Below are 19,216 nucleotides of genomic sequence, written 5' to 3' on the forward strand. Positions count from 1 at the left end.
CAAAGTCTAAATGACAAATGGGATTACACCAAATTGAGAAGCTTCTACACTGCAAAAGAAACAACCAACCAAGTGAAGAGATAACTGACAAATTTGGAGAAATTATTTGCGAACTATGCAACTGATAAAGAATAACCAGAATGTATAAAGAGATCAAGAAACTCAACAACAACAAAACAAACAACCCAGTTAAGAAATGGGCAAAGGGGGTGGCGCTGTGGCGTACTGGGTAAAGCTGCCACCTGCAGTGCCAGCATCCTATATGGGTGCCGGTTCGAGTCCTGGCTGCTCCAACTTCTGATCCAGCTCTCTGCTGTGGCCTGGGAAAGCAGCAGCAGATGACCCGTCCTTGGGCCCCTGCACCCACGTGGAAGACCTGGAAGAAGCTCCTGGCTCCTGGCTTCGGATCGGCTCAGCTCCAGCTGTTGCAGCCATTGGGGAGTGAACCATCGGATGGAAGACCTCTCTTTCTTTCTCTCTCTCTCTCTCTCTCTGCCTTTCAAATAAATAAATACATCTTTTTTAAAAAAGGAAATGGGCAAAGGACATAAACAGGCATTTTTCTAAAGAGGAAACCCAATAGCCAAGACACATGAAAAAAATGCTCAGGATCATTAGTTGTCAGGAAAATGTAAATTGAAACCACAATGAGCTTTCACCTCACCCCAGTTAGAATGGCTTTCAGACAGAAATCAACAAACAACAAATGCTGGCAAGGATGTGGAGAAAAGGTACCCTAATGTAAATTGGTATAGCCACTGTGGAAGACAGTATGAAGATGCCTCAGAAATCTGAATACAGACTTACCATATGACCCAGCCATCCCACTCCTGGAAATTTACCCAAGGGAAATGAATCAGCATATGAAAGAGTTATCTGTACCCCCATGTTTATTACAGCTCAATTCACAATAGTTAAATTGTAGAATCAACCCAAATGCCTGTCAACTGAAGACTAGATAAAGAAATTATAGGATATGTACAACATAAAATACCACACAGCAGTAAAAAAAAAAAAAAGAAATCCTGTCATTTGCAACAAAATGAATGAAACTGGAAAACATCATACTTAGCGAAATAAGCTAGACCCAAAAAGATAAATACCATATGTTCTCCCTGATCTGTGATAACTAATAGAGCACCTAAAATATAATCTATAGAAGTGAAATTAATACTTCAAGAAGCAATGAATTTGAACAGTCATTGTTTCAACTGTTGAGGAACAGGGTTTTTTTCATACAATTTGTTGAACTCTTCACTTAGTATAGAGTTAATCATGTGTATAAAGTTAAAATTGAAAATAGATCTTAGTAAAAAATAAGAATGGGAGTAGGAGAGGGAGGGGGGAAGGCACAGTGGGAAGAATCACTATATGAAATGCATGAAGTTTGTATTTCTTAAATAAAAGATTTCTGGGGGGGACATATTTTCTCAGGTGTGTGTGTTTTTTTAAGAGGGTACATGTTCTTTATGTTGTGTTTTTTCTTTAATCCATGTGGAAAGTATTCTTCAAGTGACCTTAAAATGCATGGACAATACATGAAGGGTTCAAGGATTTTCATGAAGTAGATTGATACTTGACTCGTCATACACACATACGGACAAATCTGGACTAGTAACAACTGTGACCACACAAAAAGTAAAACAACAAATCTACAATAGGTACAAATTATATACATTTATTAATAATTTTAAATAACACTCTTGTATAAATTCTTTCATATATTCAAATCATACACAAATTTAGAAATGCATCATGAAGCCTAGTACAGCATATGTATGAGACATGTTTTTAACGTTTGTGTTAGAATTTTAGTGACATAAATACATGTTTAATGTTTCAGAAACATTCTCTAATTGCTTGGGCTGAAATTTAACTTATTACAGAGTGCTTGTGCCTAGCATTACAACTCGACTTTAAATCATTTAGCGTTTGGACTAACTTAGATCTGAAGCCCTGGGCTCACATTCTGGGGCTGCCGCCGCAGTTATTGCATATGCATACAAAATAAATAAGAAAGATTCCCAATTGCCTTTGAAAACACCGCACTTATCCACCAACACTTCGTGATCCACAACCATTGGGCCACGGGACATCATCTGGCTTCTGCAGATGAGCCTGTGTTCTTCCTGCCTTCCGCTTGGCGTAGTAGTCACTGGCTCAGGATAAAGAGAAAAATGTGCTAACCTTCCACCCCGCCCTCCCCCCCAACAACTCATTTTAGCTCCCAAACTCTTCACTAGCAAGATTATTAACAGACTAGAGGTTCTCTGAGTGCCTTTCTCACTCTAACAGGTTGTGCTGTTACCCCTCAGTTTTTACTTCTCTGAACTTTTTATCAGAGAGATTTCTTTGAGATGTGGAAATTCAACTCTTCTCCACATACATCAAAATATAAGAGCCGGAGAATTACAAGTGGTGTTTTTCATAAGTGGTGTAATGTTCACCAAGAGTCCTACAAAAGCACAGAATCAAGGCAAATGATCAAATAACCCAGATCCAATTGAAGCTGTCAAGAGAAGCACTGTTGGCTTAGCTCTGTTTCTAAAACAGCACAAGGAGTGAATATCCTGAAGGCACTCAGCTGACCAAAAGGGACTAGAAGGTCAGTGAGTATTGCTCTAATGGTCACTTTGCCTGGGCATACTGGGGCTAGACAGCAGCCATATAAGTTGAGGCTTCAACAAATCCTGTTCCAAAAAAATCTCTATTCTCCAATCCCATACCTGCTCTGTTCTCCTCTTTTAAAATCCAAGCATCCCTGGAAAAGCAATACATACTAGGTCATTTTTTCCTTTCTGTAATTGGAGAGGTCCCATTAGTAAAAGTCCTATTAGCGCAGCGAGTACAGGGAGGCAAGTAGAGGACAAAGACACCACCCCAAGCATCTGTGGGAAATGCATAGGGGCTGACCAAATGAGTTAAATGAAGATAAAAGTATTACTTAATAGCAGTATTTGTTATTTCTTGGTGCGATGCACATCAGTCTTATCTTCTTTAAAAATAAACACATTTCTAATCCTTAGACAAAAATATTTCCAGCGTCAGGCTTTGTAAGGACAGCTGGGACCCACTGCAGGACCCCACAGTTCACAGGGGCTGTGGCTTTAGAGGAATGAAGGCCGTGCAGGGCACTCCACCCTGGTTGCCTTGTCTGATTTCAGCGGCAGATCATTGCAAGATGGAGTTACAATTTACAGCAAAATTATTTCCTCAAGCAAAAGCCTGGGTCAACTAAAGAATACTCAAAGCAAATTTTAAGACCTTTATTTTTCTTCCATTGGGAAAAAATAAGAAAAAATAAGAACATGACCAGGAAAGTGTTACCCGGCATTTGAGGGTAAATGTTCTTTGTGATTCAGGTTTTGCAATGCCCTTTTAGTCTGTTTCGAGGAATCTTCACATGGTCAGAATGCTATTCGCCTTTGGTTCTCAGACTTCACCACACTCTTTATTGGGTCAGCTCCTTTCAGCAAATGTTTACCTCTCCCCATCCTCCATCCTGGCTTTTGGCGGGGGCGGAGAACGAGTATCAGGGAGGAAGGCGAGTCTGCCATTTTGTGCAGTCTATGCACAAAGATGTGGCGACTCTGGGGAAAGTAAGTTCCTCTCCTGGCCCTGCTTGGAGGGAGTAGTTCTCTTTAATGAAGCATAAACTGGCAGGTTTTTTATCTTTATTCACTGATACAGGCTCCAGATAGCACTCCTCTGTGTCTTTTCACAAAGTTCTTCGAACAGCTGTATGGCCCGGAAGCTGGTATTTAATTAAAAACCTAGAAACATCCACAAATGAGACTCCTCCTCCTAGCCGCCCTGTGTCCACAGCTGGGCAATTTATGTGTTAGCATACAGTTGAAAGGACATGTGAATCGGGGTCAGGAGTCCTGATCACTAGCCTACTTAGGACACAAATTTGTATACAGCCTTGAACAAGACATGTAGCCCCTCTGTGACTCAGTCTTCTCATTTATAAAATGGGAATGATAATTCTTTCCTCAGGGGACTACAGAAAGGAACAAAGGACACACATGGAAAAGTGCTTTGCAAACTACAAACAGGGATAGAAATATTAAATAATTGTAATGTAATGTAATGCAATCTCTTGTGAACAATGGCCAAATAAGCAGGACACCTTCAGGTCACACATCCTCCAGAATCATCATCTCGAAACCCTGAGAACAACTTAGTGGCCTCCCACAGAGGAAAGTCCAAATTCTAGGTTTTTCTCTGAGGAAGTTAAGCAAAGGGGTCAACTTAGATTTTCTAATTCTAAGCTAACAAGAAATCTTCACTTTTTTCTAACCACTTCACAGTTTGCTGTTCCTCTTAATAAATATCTCTATTGGTCTTCTGGCCACCTTTCCTGGCTTGGTTCACCCACAACCTGTCAGTATCATAGTAGATGAGAGTAACAGTAGCTGATCTCTAGGGGAAAAATGCATTTAAAAGCAAGGACCAACTGCACATACTCAACTATGGAGCTACCCTAGAGGGACAAGAAGATGGGAGAACTATGGGACTGCAGAGAGATGGCACACACATCATGGCAAGTGAATGATAAGCTGTACTCAAATAATAGATGTTTTAGCTTTGAGGTGAGATACAAAAATTTCATAAGAATCAAAACTAGGGATCCCAAGTGATAGGATGGCTTTTTTTTTTTTTTTTTTTTTTTTTTGGAACCGAAATATTTCCATCCTTTGGAAGACTATCTTTTACATTCAGGTAAAAATATTTTAATGAGAATATGTTTTTTGTCAACTGTGTAAAATACATAGAGTGGCTAATGTTTAATTAGGTGGGTATTTTTGAGAATGCAGCCTATGTCCCAGCTTAACAATTTTTTTTTACTTAAAAATCTATTGCTTGAATCTATAGTAAGACAAGGAGCATATAACTCTACTTATAGGCTGAGAAAAGAAAGATTAGAAACATTCAACCTCTTGTAAATTTCAACAATGTCCAAAGAGGGACTAAACATGAGTGATACTCACCAGAGTCCCAGCTCTAGCAATATTGCCATCTATTTTACAGTATTTTAACCAATCCCCATTTTCTTTTTACAATGCTATTAACTGCTGTACAAATAAATTCTAGATGATAAAATATGACATGATTTTTTTTACAAATAGATACAAATACAATGTTGACCAGATATGCTACATTCACTATATACATGTAATTCTAGAAGCAGGAATATTTCTTGTTTTCAGACAATTTGCTATTCACACTGAGACCCTGAGGAGGTCCGTCAGCTTCCTGCTCCCCAGTGCTGCCTCTGTTCTCCACCCTTAGAAGCTTATCCTGTGCTTTAATCTCATCACATTGAACAAGAATCCTGGGAGGAGAAATCAAGCCCTTCTAAAGATCTCCTTGGGACTTCTCTGCCACATTCCAGAATAATCAAGATTATGTATAGTGATACAACCTAGACACCAACTTTTCTTCAATGATGTCATTTTGTACAGCAAAATGAATATAATCCCTGATCCTCCTTTTAAAAAAAAAGTTTGGGAAAGGAGATGAAGTCTTCCAGCACTCTTTCCCCCTTCACATCCATCATCTTGTTACTATTGGTTTGGTGAACGATTCTCCAAGAGTCCACTTGGAGGTCAAAGTGGATTAGGGCTGCACAATATGATTCAGCCTTTCCAAATTCCCATGTGATTTGGTATAAAAATATACTTTGCTTCAAGTCCTTCATGATGATGAATGCTTCAAATTTCATGGGAAAATGAAGAGTAATGGATAAGCTAAGTGCATTATAGATTTGTATTGGAGAATTTCAGATCTGCCTTTGCCTTCTCAGGGAACTACCCAGGCATTGTCTGTTCCAGAGGCTGATGCAGTCTTAGTAAGCACTGTGGTGTGGTAATTCAGGAGGAGAGCTCCAGTTCCTTAGGCTTTGTAGTTATGTATGGGTGTCGTCAGGGTCAGTTGTCCATTGGGAGCCACTTCATTGCCATCATCTTCCAACAATCCCGACACATCTGCATTGGGAATGCTGTCATGGTAGCTGCTGAAACTGATATTGTCTTCTTTCAGCTCGATGGTCCAGAAGGGGGCGTTGAGTTTCCGGTTTTGGTACTCACGGTACATATACACTGCCCCCACAAATCCCATTAGCAGCACCACCACGATGATGATGACTGTCAAAATGATGATGTTAAATTGGGTCCATGATACATCAGCTAAAGCTGAAGTGCTGTTTTCAGAAGAGCTTACTGAAAAGATAGTCTGCAGGGTTGTGGGGGTAAATGTACTATTTGTAACAGGGGTGGGCACTGAAGTGGTCAAAGAGGCATTGGAAACCAAAATGGTAGAACCTCCCGGTGTTGGAACAATAACTTCTGAAAATAAAAACAGAGAATGAAATGTAAAAGACAAAATTATCCAGTTTTGAGAAACAATAAAAGAAATACACATGGGAGTGGAAGTTGATGTGAGATGTTGACATGATACTCTGCTTTAAGGTATGCATGTTAAAAATAATTTTTAAAGAAAGATAGTGATAAAGCTAGTTTATTGCACCCATGGATATTCTCCAATATGTGTAACACTTATATTAAAATCTTTGGGGCCGGGGCCACGGCTCAATAGGCTAATCTTCCGCCTGCGGCGCTGGCACACCCGGTTCTAGTCCTGGTCGGGGCGCCAGATTCTGTCCCGGTTGCCCCTCTTCCAGGCCAGCTCTCTGCTGTGGCCCGGGAGTGCAGTGGAGGATGGCCCGAGTACTTGGGCCCTGCACCCCATGGGAGACCAGGAGAAGCACCTGGCTCCTGCCTTCGGATCAGCGCGGTGCGCAGGCCGCAGTGTGCCGGCCGCAACGGCCATTGGAGGGTGAACCAACGGCAAAAGGAAGACCTTTCTCTCTGTCTCTTTCTCTCTCTCACTGTCCACTCTGCCTGTCAAAAAAAAAAATCTTTGGGAAGGAGCTGACAAGCCAAGGAAGGGCCTTGGATCACCTTTATAAAAGGGTGTAGGTCAAGTCCCTTGTTCAGATGTCCAGACACAGTCCAGTGGAAGGAAGCCAGCTGCATCTTGTACATTGACTGACCGAGAAGGTCAGAGAGTTCAAATATCTTTTTTCTCTAGGGCTGTTGGCCTGTCTTCCTTTGTATTACTTCCCCAACAAATAATAACCAGATAGAAACTTGCAAAAAAAATCTTTAGGAAAATTAAGTTTTCCATCCTTCTTTACTCATGGATATAGTCACAAAAATTCCTAAAAAAGCAGTAAGTATGACATTCCTGAGCTCTAAATTACATAATTACAAATGACAGGGCTAGATGTCAATCATTTCAACAAAAATAAATATAACATGTCTGAGGGTAATTGATAAAGGTAAAAAGTTCCTCAGAGGAGGTATAGGAAAAGCTGTGTTTCTAGTTACATCTGAAAAACACAATTAAAATGTACAAAGTTGATGTCAGCCAAGAGAGAAAACAGCTTTCCTTGAATTCCACATGTAGAAATTCTTCCTTTTTATATATTACAGCTATTTTATAATTTAGGTTCCATGCTTTGTAATTCCATGACAGCATACAGCTCAGTGGAAGGACTAAAGGCTTTGGAATCACTTAGAACTGTGTTGCTATAGATAAATCAATCTTTTTACACCTTAGTTCCTCATCTGTAAAATGAGAATAATGTCTACCTTGCAGAGTTCTTGGGAAGGATTAAATGAGATAATGTGCTATAAGGCATTATCACACTTAACGCTTATAGTGCTTGGCACATAGTAGCCAGTCAATAAAATCACTAATATCAACATTATAATTAATCAACACAAATAGCCACATCAATTTATCATAAAAAAGGGGTAAAATTTATATTACCTATTAACTAACAAGAAAAAGTGTACAAGAGTCCTGTGATCTGAGTATGGACAATGTATGCCTCTCAAATGAGAAAGAATTGAGTGATAGGGTTGCTAGGTAGTGACAGAGTTTACTTTGAGTCTTTTAGCCTTGATCATTACAGTATATGACAGAAGGTTACGACTGCCACAAGAAAATGGCAGACAGATTCCATTTGCCACAGACCTGGAATTCAGCATCTGTTAGAATATCAAAGAACTGTTTGTAAAACATAGTTTAATCTCTTTATGACCTAATAAACTGGAATACCCCTAACTTAACCAGAATTTATAATCATTACTTTTTTCTAATCCTTTCTGAAATTCCCTGAGGGAAATATTTTGTCATATGAATAATGTTTTCTTTTTAAAAATCAAAAATAATATTATTACTATTTCCTCCGTCACACATGCGGATACTTGGGCTCCAGCTTAGGAAATTTGCTAGAATGAACTCCACTTTATAAGCTGGAAATTCTAACCAGATTATAGGTCCCTCGTTGAAAGGATCTTTGATGATCACTGGAAGTGATGAGAATAAAGGAAGCAAAAAGATAAAAGAAATGATAGAACTTTTAAAATTATTAACATAAAAATAAAAATAGATGAAGGGAAAAATGAGAACACTTTGTCTCACTGTCACAGTGACTTTGTCTTGGTCCTCACATTTCTGGAGTTGGCTTTGGTGTATCAGGAGAGCAGCAGGAAAAGGAGGAGACCTTTTTAGGCAAATATCTATCAAAATCTATTCCAGAAACTCCTCTGGTGACAGCGGCAGGTTTTAAAAGCTAAAGGCAGCTGTTCTGAAAATTTCACTGTTAGGTTTAGATATTAAATTTACAACCTTAGGTGAAGGTTTACCTTTCTTGATGCAATTTCCCTCGAGGTCTTGAGTATAACCTTCTAGGCAGTTCTCACACCAAAACCCAGTGGTGTTATGGAGGCAGTTGATGCACTCACCACTCTTGGAATTACACATCTTTGGAGTTTTACTTGGGTCCACATGGCCATTACACTGGCATTTCACACAGATGCTGTCAGAATTGTAATAGCCATTTTCACATTGATTGCAGTTCTGGCCTGTGTAACCTTCTTTACACTGGCTACATTTAGGTTCTGATTCACCCAATTCTAAAAAAGAGAGAACACCAAAATAATTTCATAAAATAATGACTCAAAATGCAAATAGCTACTAGTCCTCAGGAAGATTTATAAAGGTTCCCTACTATCTCTTCATATGGAGGGGCTGCTGTATGAGGCAGCAAATAAAACTACCACCTGTGACACTGGCATCCAATATGGGCTTCAGTTCATTTCCCTGCGACCCTACTTCCCTTCCAGCTTCCTGTCAATGGCCTAGGAAAAGCAGTGGAAGATGGCCAAATGAGAAAGGAAGAAAGAAACAGAAAAAGAGAGAGATCTTCCATTTGGTTTACTCCCCAGATGGCCACAATGGCCAGGGCTAGGCTAGGCCGAAGCCGGGAGCCAGGAGCTTCATCCAGGTTTCCCACATGGGTGCAGGGACCAAAGCACTTGGGCCATCTTCTATTGTTTTCCCAGGCACAAAAGCAGGAAGCTGGATTAGAAGTGGAGCAGCTGGGTCTGGAATAGGCACCCATATGGGATGCCAGCACTGCAGGTGGCGGATTTATCCGCTATGCTACAATGCCAGCCTATTTCTAATGCTCTTTATGAAAAATAAAGCCCTTTTTCCTACTTTACTATTTCTTTTTAAAACAGCTTTATTTGAGCTATAATCCATACACTATACAGTTCAACCATTTAAAGTGTACAATTCAATGGTTTTTAGCCTTTTCATAGAGTTGTACAATTAATAAAGAATTTTAACTCATGATAATCCTGATGGGCAGTATGAACTCAAGTAAGTTACTGAACTCTGGGCCTCAGTTTCTCATATTTCAAATAAGGGTATTAAGCCAGAAATATTTAAATTGCTTTTAACAATAATAGGTATTCATTTAAAAAGTTTCATGGGAATTCATAACTCATGCAAACAATAATATGTACAAAAAAACAACAGAAAGATACATACTTCCTGTTCCCAAGGAACTTATAGCATACAATAGTCTCATATTTTATAGCATTTTTGCACTCTAATAACTATAGCAACAAAAATTAACATGAGAAATTTGTGGTGAAATAGACTAAAGGACTGAAATCGAAGTGTGTGAAAATCCTTCAAGTCTGTCATGTTGAGACCCACTGGGCCTGAAGACATGACATTCCAAAGCCCTGCTCATGCTCATTCCTCTCCCTGTACTTGGTTTCTGCCATATCCAAGCAGCTGTTTGATCAAAGCAGCTGTTTTCTTTGTTCATATTGATCTCTTTTTTTTTTTTTTTTTTTTTTGACAGGCAGAGTGGACAGTGAGAGAGAGAGACAGAGAGAAAGGTCTTCCTTTTGCCGTTGGTTCACCCTCCAATGGCCGCCGCGCTGCGGCCGGCGCATCGCGCTGATCCGATGGCAGGAGCCAGGAGCCAGGTGCTTTTCCTGGTCTCCCATGGGGTGCAGGGCCCAAGCACCTGGGCCATCCTCCACTGCACTCCCTGGCCACAGCAGAGGGCTGGCCTGGAAGAGGGGCAACCGGGACAGAATCCGGCGCCCCGACCGGGACTAGAACCCGGTGTGCCGGCACCGCTAGGCGGAGGATTAGCCTAGTGAGCCACGGCGCCGGCTTCATATTGATCTCTTTATCTAAAATGTCCTTCCTTCTCCTGCTACCTGCTAAATGTGGATGCTCATCACAAGACTCAGTTTTTGTTTTTGCTTTCTAAATCTATTTGAGAGGCAGGGAGACAGGCAGGCAGAGATAGTGAGCTCCCAGGTGCTGGTTCCCTCCCAAGATGTTCCCAAGGTTGGCCAGGCAAAAGCCAGTGGCTGGGAACTCAGTCAAGGTTCCCCTGTGGGTGGCAGGGTCTCAGTGACATGGGCCATCATTGCTGCCTCCAAGAGTCTGCCTTAGCAGGAAGCTGGAGTCTAGAGCCAGAGCCAGGTGTTGAAACCAGGTATTCTCATGTGGGATGTGGTCATATTAACCACTAAGCCAAATGCCTGCCCACAAGACTCATTTTATTACCACCTCTGAAGTCACTGCTGATCCTCCCCAACTTCAGGTCAGTGCTCCTTCTCAGTGCATTCGCTATACACATATTCATGATACTGCATTGCACTTACTTATATGTTAGTCTCTCCATGAGAAATAGGCAACTCTGAAAGCATCAGACCCCTAGCCTGCTCAGTGTTTTGGAACACAGACATATGTGCCAAATTGGATTGGTCAAGCCCCTATTCAGTCTTTGGTTTTGATCTCCCTTTCACCTCTACAAGGTATATTTCTAGATGTCCAAATCCTCACTCTTCAAAGCTTAGTTCAAGTGTTACCTACTTCGTGAAGACTTTTTCTACCCCCCAGTAGGAAACTATCCTTCCTTCCTGAACTCTCATGGTTCTAGTTTTGTACATCTGACTACTCTCTCCCCTGAGTTACGCTTAACTCTCTTTCTACTCAGGATGCATTATTATTGGCATTAATAATGCTAATTAAGCTACAAATGGAGACAGAATGGCTAAAAATATAGACAGAGTCTCTGCCTTAGAGAACCTATAATCCCTGGAAAAGTCAGACAAAAACAGAAGATTCAAGCACATTGTTTTTGTTGGGAATCATTTTTCTATAGAGAAAACTTCTAAATTTTTTTTTTTTTTTTTTTTTTTTTTGACAGGCAGAGTGGACAGTGAGAGAGAGAGACAGAGAGAGAAAGGTCTTCCTTTTGCCGTTGGATCACCCTCCAATGGCCGCCGCTGCAGCCGGCGCACCGCGCTGATCCGATGGCAGGAGCCAGGATCCAGGTGCTTCTCCTGGTCTCCCATGGGGTGCAGGGCCCAAGCACCTGGGTCATCCTCCACTGCACTCCCTGGCCATAGCAGAGAGCTGGCCTGGAAGAGGGGCAACCGGGACAGAATCCGGCGCCCCAACCGGGACTAGAACCCGGTGTGCCGGCGCCGCAAGGTGGAGGATTAGCCTATTGAGCCACGGCGCCGGCCCCTAAATTTTAAATTTATCATATGCAAGTGGAATCAGTCAATTTTTCAACTATCATTTGTAAAGGAACTATTATTATAAGCCAAGTTCTTGATTTACAAGGGAAGATAGTTTAGATGTGCATAGGACTAATATAATTTCTTTTTTACAATTCCTAAAAAGCTATGAAATCATAAATTCTTTAACAATATAATCAAGATACTTATAAAAATAAGAAATCCTTTATAGAATTCTGATATCATGGAAGCAGATTTAGATGTTAATACATAATCTTTTCACATTTCTGACTCTAGATAGTACTCCTCCTTTATTATTCCTAAATGTTTAATATGGATTCACATTTATAGCAATAATTAATAAGGTGTATACCTCCAGGTGTCACCTTTTTTATGACTTATGTCCCAACATTCATTCTCACATACAATAGAATTCCCTTCCTTTGTGTCCCACTATATCCTATAAAAGCATTTGCTATGGTTAACGCTTTGTTTATGTGTTTTCCTTTCTCTACTAAACTACAAACTCCTTTAGAACAAGGATCACATTTTATGATCTTTGTATTCCTTGCCTAGCACAAAAACAAACATGTACTAGGTGCCCAATAAGTTTCTGTGGAAAAATGAAAGAATCTATCAGACTTCCCTCTGGTAAGAGGGATATATCAGTTTGTATTACAAAGTATGGTGGCCAGTTTTCAAGATGGCCCCTCATGACCCCTGCTCTCCTGGAATTCCCACTCTTGTATAGTGCCCTCCCATGGTTAATTGGGTAGACATGTATAACCCACAAAGTGTTTCAAAAGTGGCATTCTATGATTCCAGATACCAGGCTGCAAATGCATTACAACCTCAATCCCTCTCTTGTATCACTTACTGCTAGGGTAACAGTTACAGGGTTGCATTTTTTTTAAGTGGGGGAAGGTGACGAAAATGTTCTAAACGTGACTGTGATGACGGTTAAACGACATTATATATGTGTGCATGTGTGTATTAAGAAAAATTAACTGTACATTTTAAATAAATACATGGGATATGAATTATTTCTCAATAAGGCTGTTATTTAAAGGGTAATGAGAGAGATTGGCACTGTGGCGCAGCAGGTTAACACCCTGGCCTGAAGTGCTGGCATCCCATATGGGCACCAGTTCTAGTTCCCACTGCACCTCTTTCTATCCAGTTCTCTGCTATGGCCTGGGAAAGCAATAGAATATGGCTCAAGTCCTTGGGCCCCTGCACCCGTGTGGAACCTGGAAGAAGCTCCTGGCTCCTGGCTCCTGGCTCCTGGCTCCTGGCTTTGGATTGGCACAGCTCCGGCCATTGCGGCCAACTGGGGAGTGAACTATCAAATGGAAGACCTCTCTCTCTCTCTCTGCCTCTCCTCTTTTTGTGTAATTCTGACATTCAAATAAAATAAATCTTTTTTTTTTTTTTGACAGGCAGAGTGGACAGTGAGAGACAGAGAGAAAGGTCTTCCTTTGCCGTTGGTTCACCGTCCAATGGCTGCCGCGGCCGGCGCACTGCGGCCGGCGCACCGCGCTGATCCGATGGCAGGAGCCAGGAGCCAGGTGCTTTTCCTGGTCTCCCATGGGGTGCAGGGCCCAAGCACCTGGGCCATCCTCCACTGCACTCCCTGGCCACAGCAGAGAGCTGGCCTGGAAGAAGGGCAACCGGGACAGAATCCGGCGCCCCAACCGGGACTAGAACCCGGTGTGCCGGCGCCGCTAGGCGGAGGATTAGCCTAGTGAGCCGCGGCGCCGGCTAAAATAAATAAATCTTAAAAAAAAAAAAAAAAAAAAAAGAGTAATGAGAAAAAGAGGGAGGGGGAGAAGAATCCAAACCAGAACTCCCTAGGGAAGCAGAAACCATATGAAATAATAAGTGCTTATTGTCTTAAGTCACTAAATTTTAAGATACAGGTTGAGCATCCCTAATTCAAAAACCTGAATTGCTTCCAAATCCGAAATTTCCTGAGCACTGACATAGCACCTTAAGTGAAAATTCTACATCTGACCTCATGAAACAAGTTGCAGTTAAACACAGATATATTGAAAACATTGTATAAAAGTACTTTCATTCAGTAGATGAAATGCATAAATGAATTGTGTTTAGATTTAGGTCCCATTCCTGATTATCTTATATTTATGTAAATACTACAAAATCTAAAACATTCCTTGGTCCCAAGTATTTCAGATATTAGATACTCAACCTATAATTGGTTACATAGCAGTAGATAATAAGTGAGAATAACTGTATTTGTAAGATATATTTGTAGGGGCCAGCATTGTGGCATGGCAGGTAAAGCTGCTGCCTGAGATGCTGACATCCCATATGGGCATAGGTTCTCGTCCTGCCTCTTCCACTTCCAATCCAGGTCCCTGTTAATGGCCTGGGAAATGCAGTGGAAGATGGTCCAAGTGTTTGAGTTCCTGCTACTCATGTGGAAGACTGGATGAAGTTCCTGGCTCCTGGCTTCAATCTAGCCCAGCACTAGCCATTGTGGCCATTTGGGGAATGATCCAGCAGATGGAAGATGGACCTCTCTCTCTCTCTCTCTGTAATTCTGTCTCTCAAAATCAATCAATCAATCTTTATATACATATATATAATCTTTATACACACACGCACGCACATATATATATATATATATATATCTGTAGACACCATTACTAAGTACCCTGGAAGAATAATTAGTAAATGTTACCTTGAAATAGGTTAGCAAATATTGCTTGATTTTGAAGCTCTTGTGTTAACTCATTATGTTGCTTTTTTTTTTTAACTCATATGTCCCTTTTTTAAAATTCCACATATATTTTGTATTGTGAATTGCTAGAAAGGAATCCTTGTTTTGATAACTCTCTTCCACCTACAGCACCCAGAACTTTATTTATCAACATAATTTATACCTGTTGATAGTAACTGATTCACTGGTTCCCTCTCCCCCTTTAAAATGAAAATTTAGAGAGAGGCCTTACTTATGGTGCAAATTCCTGTAGATGTCACTGCTGAACAAGGGCAGAGAAGACATTCTTCAGTGGCATTAGGATTCTGATAAAATCCTCCTTTGCATTCTTCACAATGATCCCCTTGACTGTTTCCCTGGCAGTTTAAACATACACCTAAAAGAAGGAAATTATTTTAAAAAGTTAAAGATTTACTCTGAAACCACAGCAACTTTCAGAAATCATGCCAGCAACAAAAAGGCCGTAAGAGTCAACCAGAAAATAAAAAGTAACAGGGACTCAGTTCCTATCCCACCTTATTCCTACATTGGCCATGTCTAGGAGTTCTGGATTCCCTTCCAGACTAGGAACTCTTCAGGGAAAGGCTGGCTTCATGATTAGAGCTGCAATAGGCCTTTGTCAGTTGACTGACTACATACCCAAAGCAGACAAATTATGTGTAAAAAATAAATACAAACAATATAAATAACTATTAAGAGAGATAGATAAATCATGGCATTTTCATAGTGGTGATACTATAAGCAATCTAGAGTTAATTGCATGAACATACATAAATCTTAACATCATTGGTTGAAAAAGCAAATTACAGAATGGTTAGACATTTACTTTGCAAAAATTTTAAAACTGGGGTATTATGGTACAGTATGTTAAGCCTCTGGCCTGTGATGCCAGCATCCCATATGAGGAATGGTTTGAGTCCTGGTTGATCCACTTCCATGCTAATGGGCCTGGGAAAGCAGCAGCAGATAGCCCAAGTGCTCGGGCCTTGCCACTCATGCTTGGGAGACCCAGGTGGCATTCCAGGCAGCCATTTGGGGATTGAGCCAGTGGATGGAAGGTCTCACTCTCTCTCTGTAACTGTGCATTTCAAATAAATAAGTAAATAAATAAATCTTAAAAAAATAAATTACAATAAGTAATACTAGGCAAATTGATATATAATACAGCAACTGGAGGGATGCATACATATATGAGGGCATTTCAAAAAAATTAGTAGAAATTTGTAATTTAGATAAGTTTATCTTAGTATAAAAAAATTGAAGCCCATACATATAAGAGATCTTCAAAACATTTGTGAAAATGGAGAATATGATAAAGCTATGCAAGAATCTTTATTTTCACCAAAATTAGCTTATCATTTAATGCTACTTTCCAAGAACTTTTTGAAAAACATTAAAATGTGGACTGATAGAGTATAGGGGAATTTTATACTCTGCTTAGTTCTCTGGCAGGAGAAAGGTGGGACCAGGGAGAAAAACAAAGAAGTCCTTTATTTTTATCTGAAATTTTCTATTTCAAAAATTTAACTATAGGGGTGGGCTTTTGGCATGGCAGTTAAGACACTGTTTGGGGCACCCACATGGCATTTTAGAAGGCCTGGTTCTGAGTCCTGGCTCCTCTACTTCTGGTCCAGGTTCCTGCTAATGTATAACCTGGTGATGAGTCAAGTACTTGGGGTTCCTCACCTATGTGGGAGACCTGAATTGAGTTCTGGGTTCCTGACTTCTGCCTGGTCCAGCCCTAGCTGTTGCAGGCATTTGGGGATGAACCAGTGGATGGAAAATTTCTCTCTGTCCTGTCTCTCAGCCTTTCAAATAAAATGGAAGTAAATAAATAGGAAAGATGTATATGTTAATACATATATGTTAACATATGTACATATGTTAATATATACACACATATAAATTTCAAACAAAATACCAATATGTTGCTACTTATTATTTTGAACGTGAGTACATGGGTATTTTCATACTGTTTTTCACAGACTTTTATCTTTTAAATCCAAAATAAAAATAATTAATTAACAAAAAAATACAAAGGAAAGAGGCAAGCAAAGTTACGTGCATAGTAATAACACTGCTTGGGAATTTTATAGGAAGGAGTTCCACAGACACTGAAGCAATGTGGCACCTGCAAACAGGGAATGCGAAAGGCCAGTGTAATTCACATTCTTTATGGGCCAAAGACATATAATAGGACACTTAGAACTACTATTACCAAAGGAAGTGAATAAAGCTACACATACATCCAGAAGATGTGGAAATTGTAAAAGGTAAGTTAAATATAGATCACTGTTAACAATGTTCATAAGTAGGCTTATTTGATTTCTTTTCCTTACTTGTAAAATATTTACAAAAAAGAGGAGGGAGAACGAGGCTGTGAAATAAAATGCCTAACAGTGGAGCAAAATTTGAAAAACCAAAAGGATGAAAATATTATGAGCATACAGGTTAAATCCCAATTCTAAGTGACTACACAGAACTCTTGCCAGCTTTATGAATTTACTGGGAAAGGAAGCTTCAAAAGTTTATCATATGAACACTGAATATTCACTCACACGGTAATAAGCACTTCAGTTACTGATTTCTTTCAAGATCTTCTTATATCTTGATCCCGCTTTAACTATGTATCTTTGTGACAATAAAGATAACTGAAAACTATGTACTAGATACTGAATTTTGTGGGGCTGGTGCTGTGGCGTAGCAGGTAAAGCCACAGCCTGCAGTTCCGGCATCCCATATGGGTGCTGGTTCAAGTCCTGGCTGCTCTGCTTCCAATCCAGCTCTCTGCTATGGCCTGGGAAAGCAGTAGAGGATGGCCCAAGTCCTTGGACCCCTGCACCCACGTGGGAAGACCCGGAGGAAGCTCCTGGCTCCTGGCTTTGAATTGGCTCAGCTCTGGCCATTGCAGAAAACTGGAGAGTGAACCAATGGATGGAAGACCTCTCTCTCTCTGCCTCTCCTTCTCTCTTTGTGTAAGTCTTTCAAATAAATAAATAAACCCTTTAAAAAAAAAACCTGAATTTTGGCCGTAAACACAAAACAATTTTAAACAACACAGTACTGTAAAAATTAGAAAAGTCAAAATCTTCATTATCAGCAAAATTTCCCTACCTGCTCTCCCCCATTGAAAATATTTAATGAAAAGAATTTCTAGGAGAAAAAGGTTTCATAAAGTACTAAACTTTAATATAAAAGTACCTCAAAACAGCTAATAATTCAGTAGCAGAATCTGGATGTTTGGGGTAAGATGATGTCCAATAATAAGTCTTTTGTGTATGATACGACCAGAAAAGGTCATGCTCAGAGGACAGACATGGAAAGAATTTTTGCAATTCAGGAACATTCTGGTAAACAGTGAAGAGCCTGTTTACCTGCAAAGAAGAACCTAAAATGTGAGCTTACAAGAGAAGTATTAGAAGTGGTTCCTTAATACCCTCTCTGCTTGATGCCACCTTTAACAGCTTAAAGGTTAAAACTAATAAAAAGCAAGCCAGTGACTTTTCAAAAGAAAAAGACAAGGTCATGCTCCTACCCTTATTTTAAAAATACATACTTTTAACACTCGGCTCCTCCAGTGCCTTTGGTATACAAGTTTTATTATTTTGGGGCTTTGTTTTTTACTATTCTAGATAAGACCTGAAGCTCTTTGTGGCTATCACAATATATTTCACTCTCTTAAAATCACTTATATTTGACTATTTTAAGAGCTTTTTTTTTTTCTGGCAGAAGAATTTCTTATTTCAATTTGTTTTATGCTATACCTTGCAATGAAAAGTCAATGAGAAAAAATAACCCTACACAATAAATATACTATCTCAGAAGTAAAAATGGTGGCACAGCGGGTAAAATCACTGCCTTCGATGCTAGCATCCCATATGGACGCCGGTTTGTGTCCTGGTTGTTACATTTTTGATCCAGCTGTCTGTTAATGGCCTGGGAAAAGCAGCAGAAGATGGCCCAAGTGTTTGGGCCCCTGCCATCCATGTAGGAGACCTGGTTGAAGCTCGTGGCTCCTGGCCTCAGCCTGGCCATTTTGGCCCTTTGGAAAATGAACTGGCAGATGGAAAATCTCTTTCTCTAAGTCTTTCTTCCTCCCTCTGTAACTCTGACTTTCAAATAAATAAATAAATCTTCACCAAAAAAAAAAAAAAAAGCAAAAAGGAATACAATACAACAATAAAACCTGTATGTTCTTAAATACTCATCACTTTTCATAATGCTTTAAAGATAGCATTTACCTGTAGCAGTTATACAGAGGGAAAGTTAATAAATAAATTAACAAGTCAAAGACAAGCTAGTAGTAGTTACTACTATTGTGCACCAGGATGTTAATGATAGTAATAAGGGCAACAACCCTTTCAGTGCCCCCATCTGTCTAATTTTCAGACTGTCTCTGATATGCATGCAGCACTTTTATTTTTTATTATCTTGATTTTTTTATCATTATAAAATTAATACATTATAAAATATTAAGAGTTCAAGTAATTTAAACACATTTCATGTAAAAAATGATTTTTATAAAAAAACAAAGATCAGAACCTTTTATAGTCTG

General features: G+C 39.9%; 1 protein-coding gene across 1 annotated transcript in view; it reads right to left on the minus strand.

The window, feature by feature from the left end:
* Positions 1 to 1,657: 1,657 nt before the first annotated feature.
* Positions 1,658 to 19,216, minus strand: part of MEGF9 (multiple EGF like domains 9) — a 114,021-nt gene continuing 96,462 nt past the window's right edge. Inside the window, exons 4-6 of the mRNA XM_002720506.5 lie at positions 14,894 to 15,037; positions 8,721 to 8,990; positions 1,658 to 6,350 (exon numbers count right to left, since the gene is read on the minus strand). Coding sequence (XP_002720552.1) covers positions 5,899 to 6,350; positions 8,721 to 8,990; positions 14,894 to 15,037 — 866 coding nt within the window. The 3' untranslated portion in view covers positions 1,658 to 5,898. The remainder of the gene's footprint in view (positions 6,351 to 8,720; positions 8,991 to 14,893; positions 15,038 to 19,216) is intronic.

This window comes from Oryctolagus cuniculus, chromosome 1 (assembly GCF_964237555.1).
Source record: "Oryctolagus cuniculus chromosome 1, mOryCun1.1, whole genome shotgun sequence".
NCBI lineage: Eukaryota > Metazoa > Chordata > Mammalia > Lagomorpha > Leporidae > Oryctolagus > Oryctolagus cuniculus.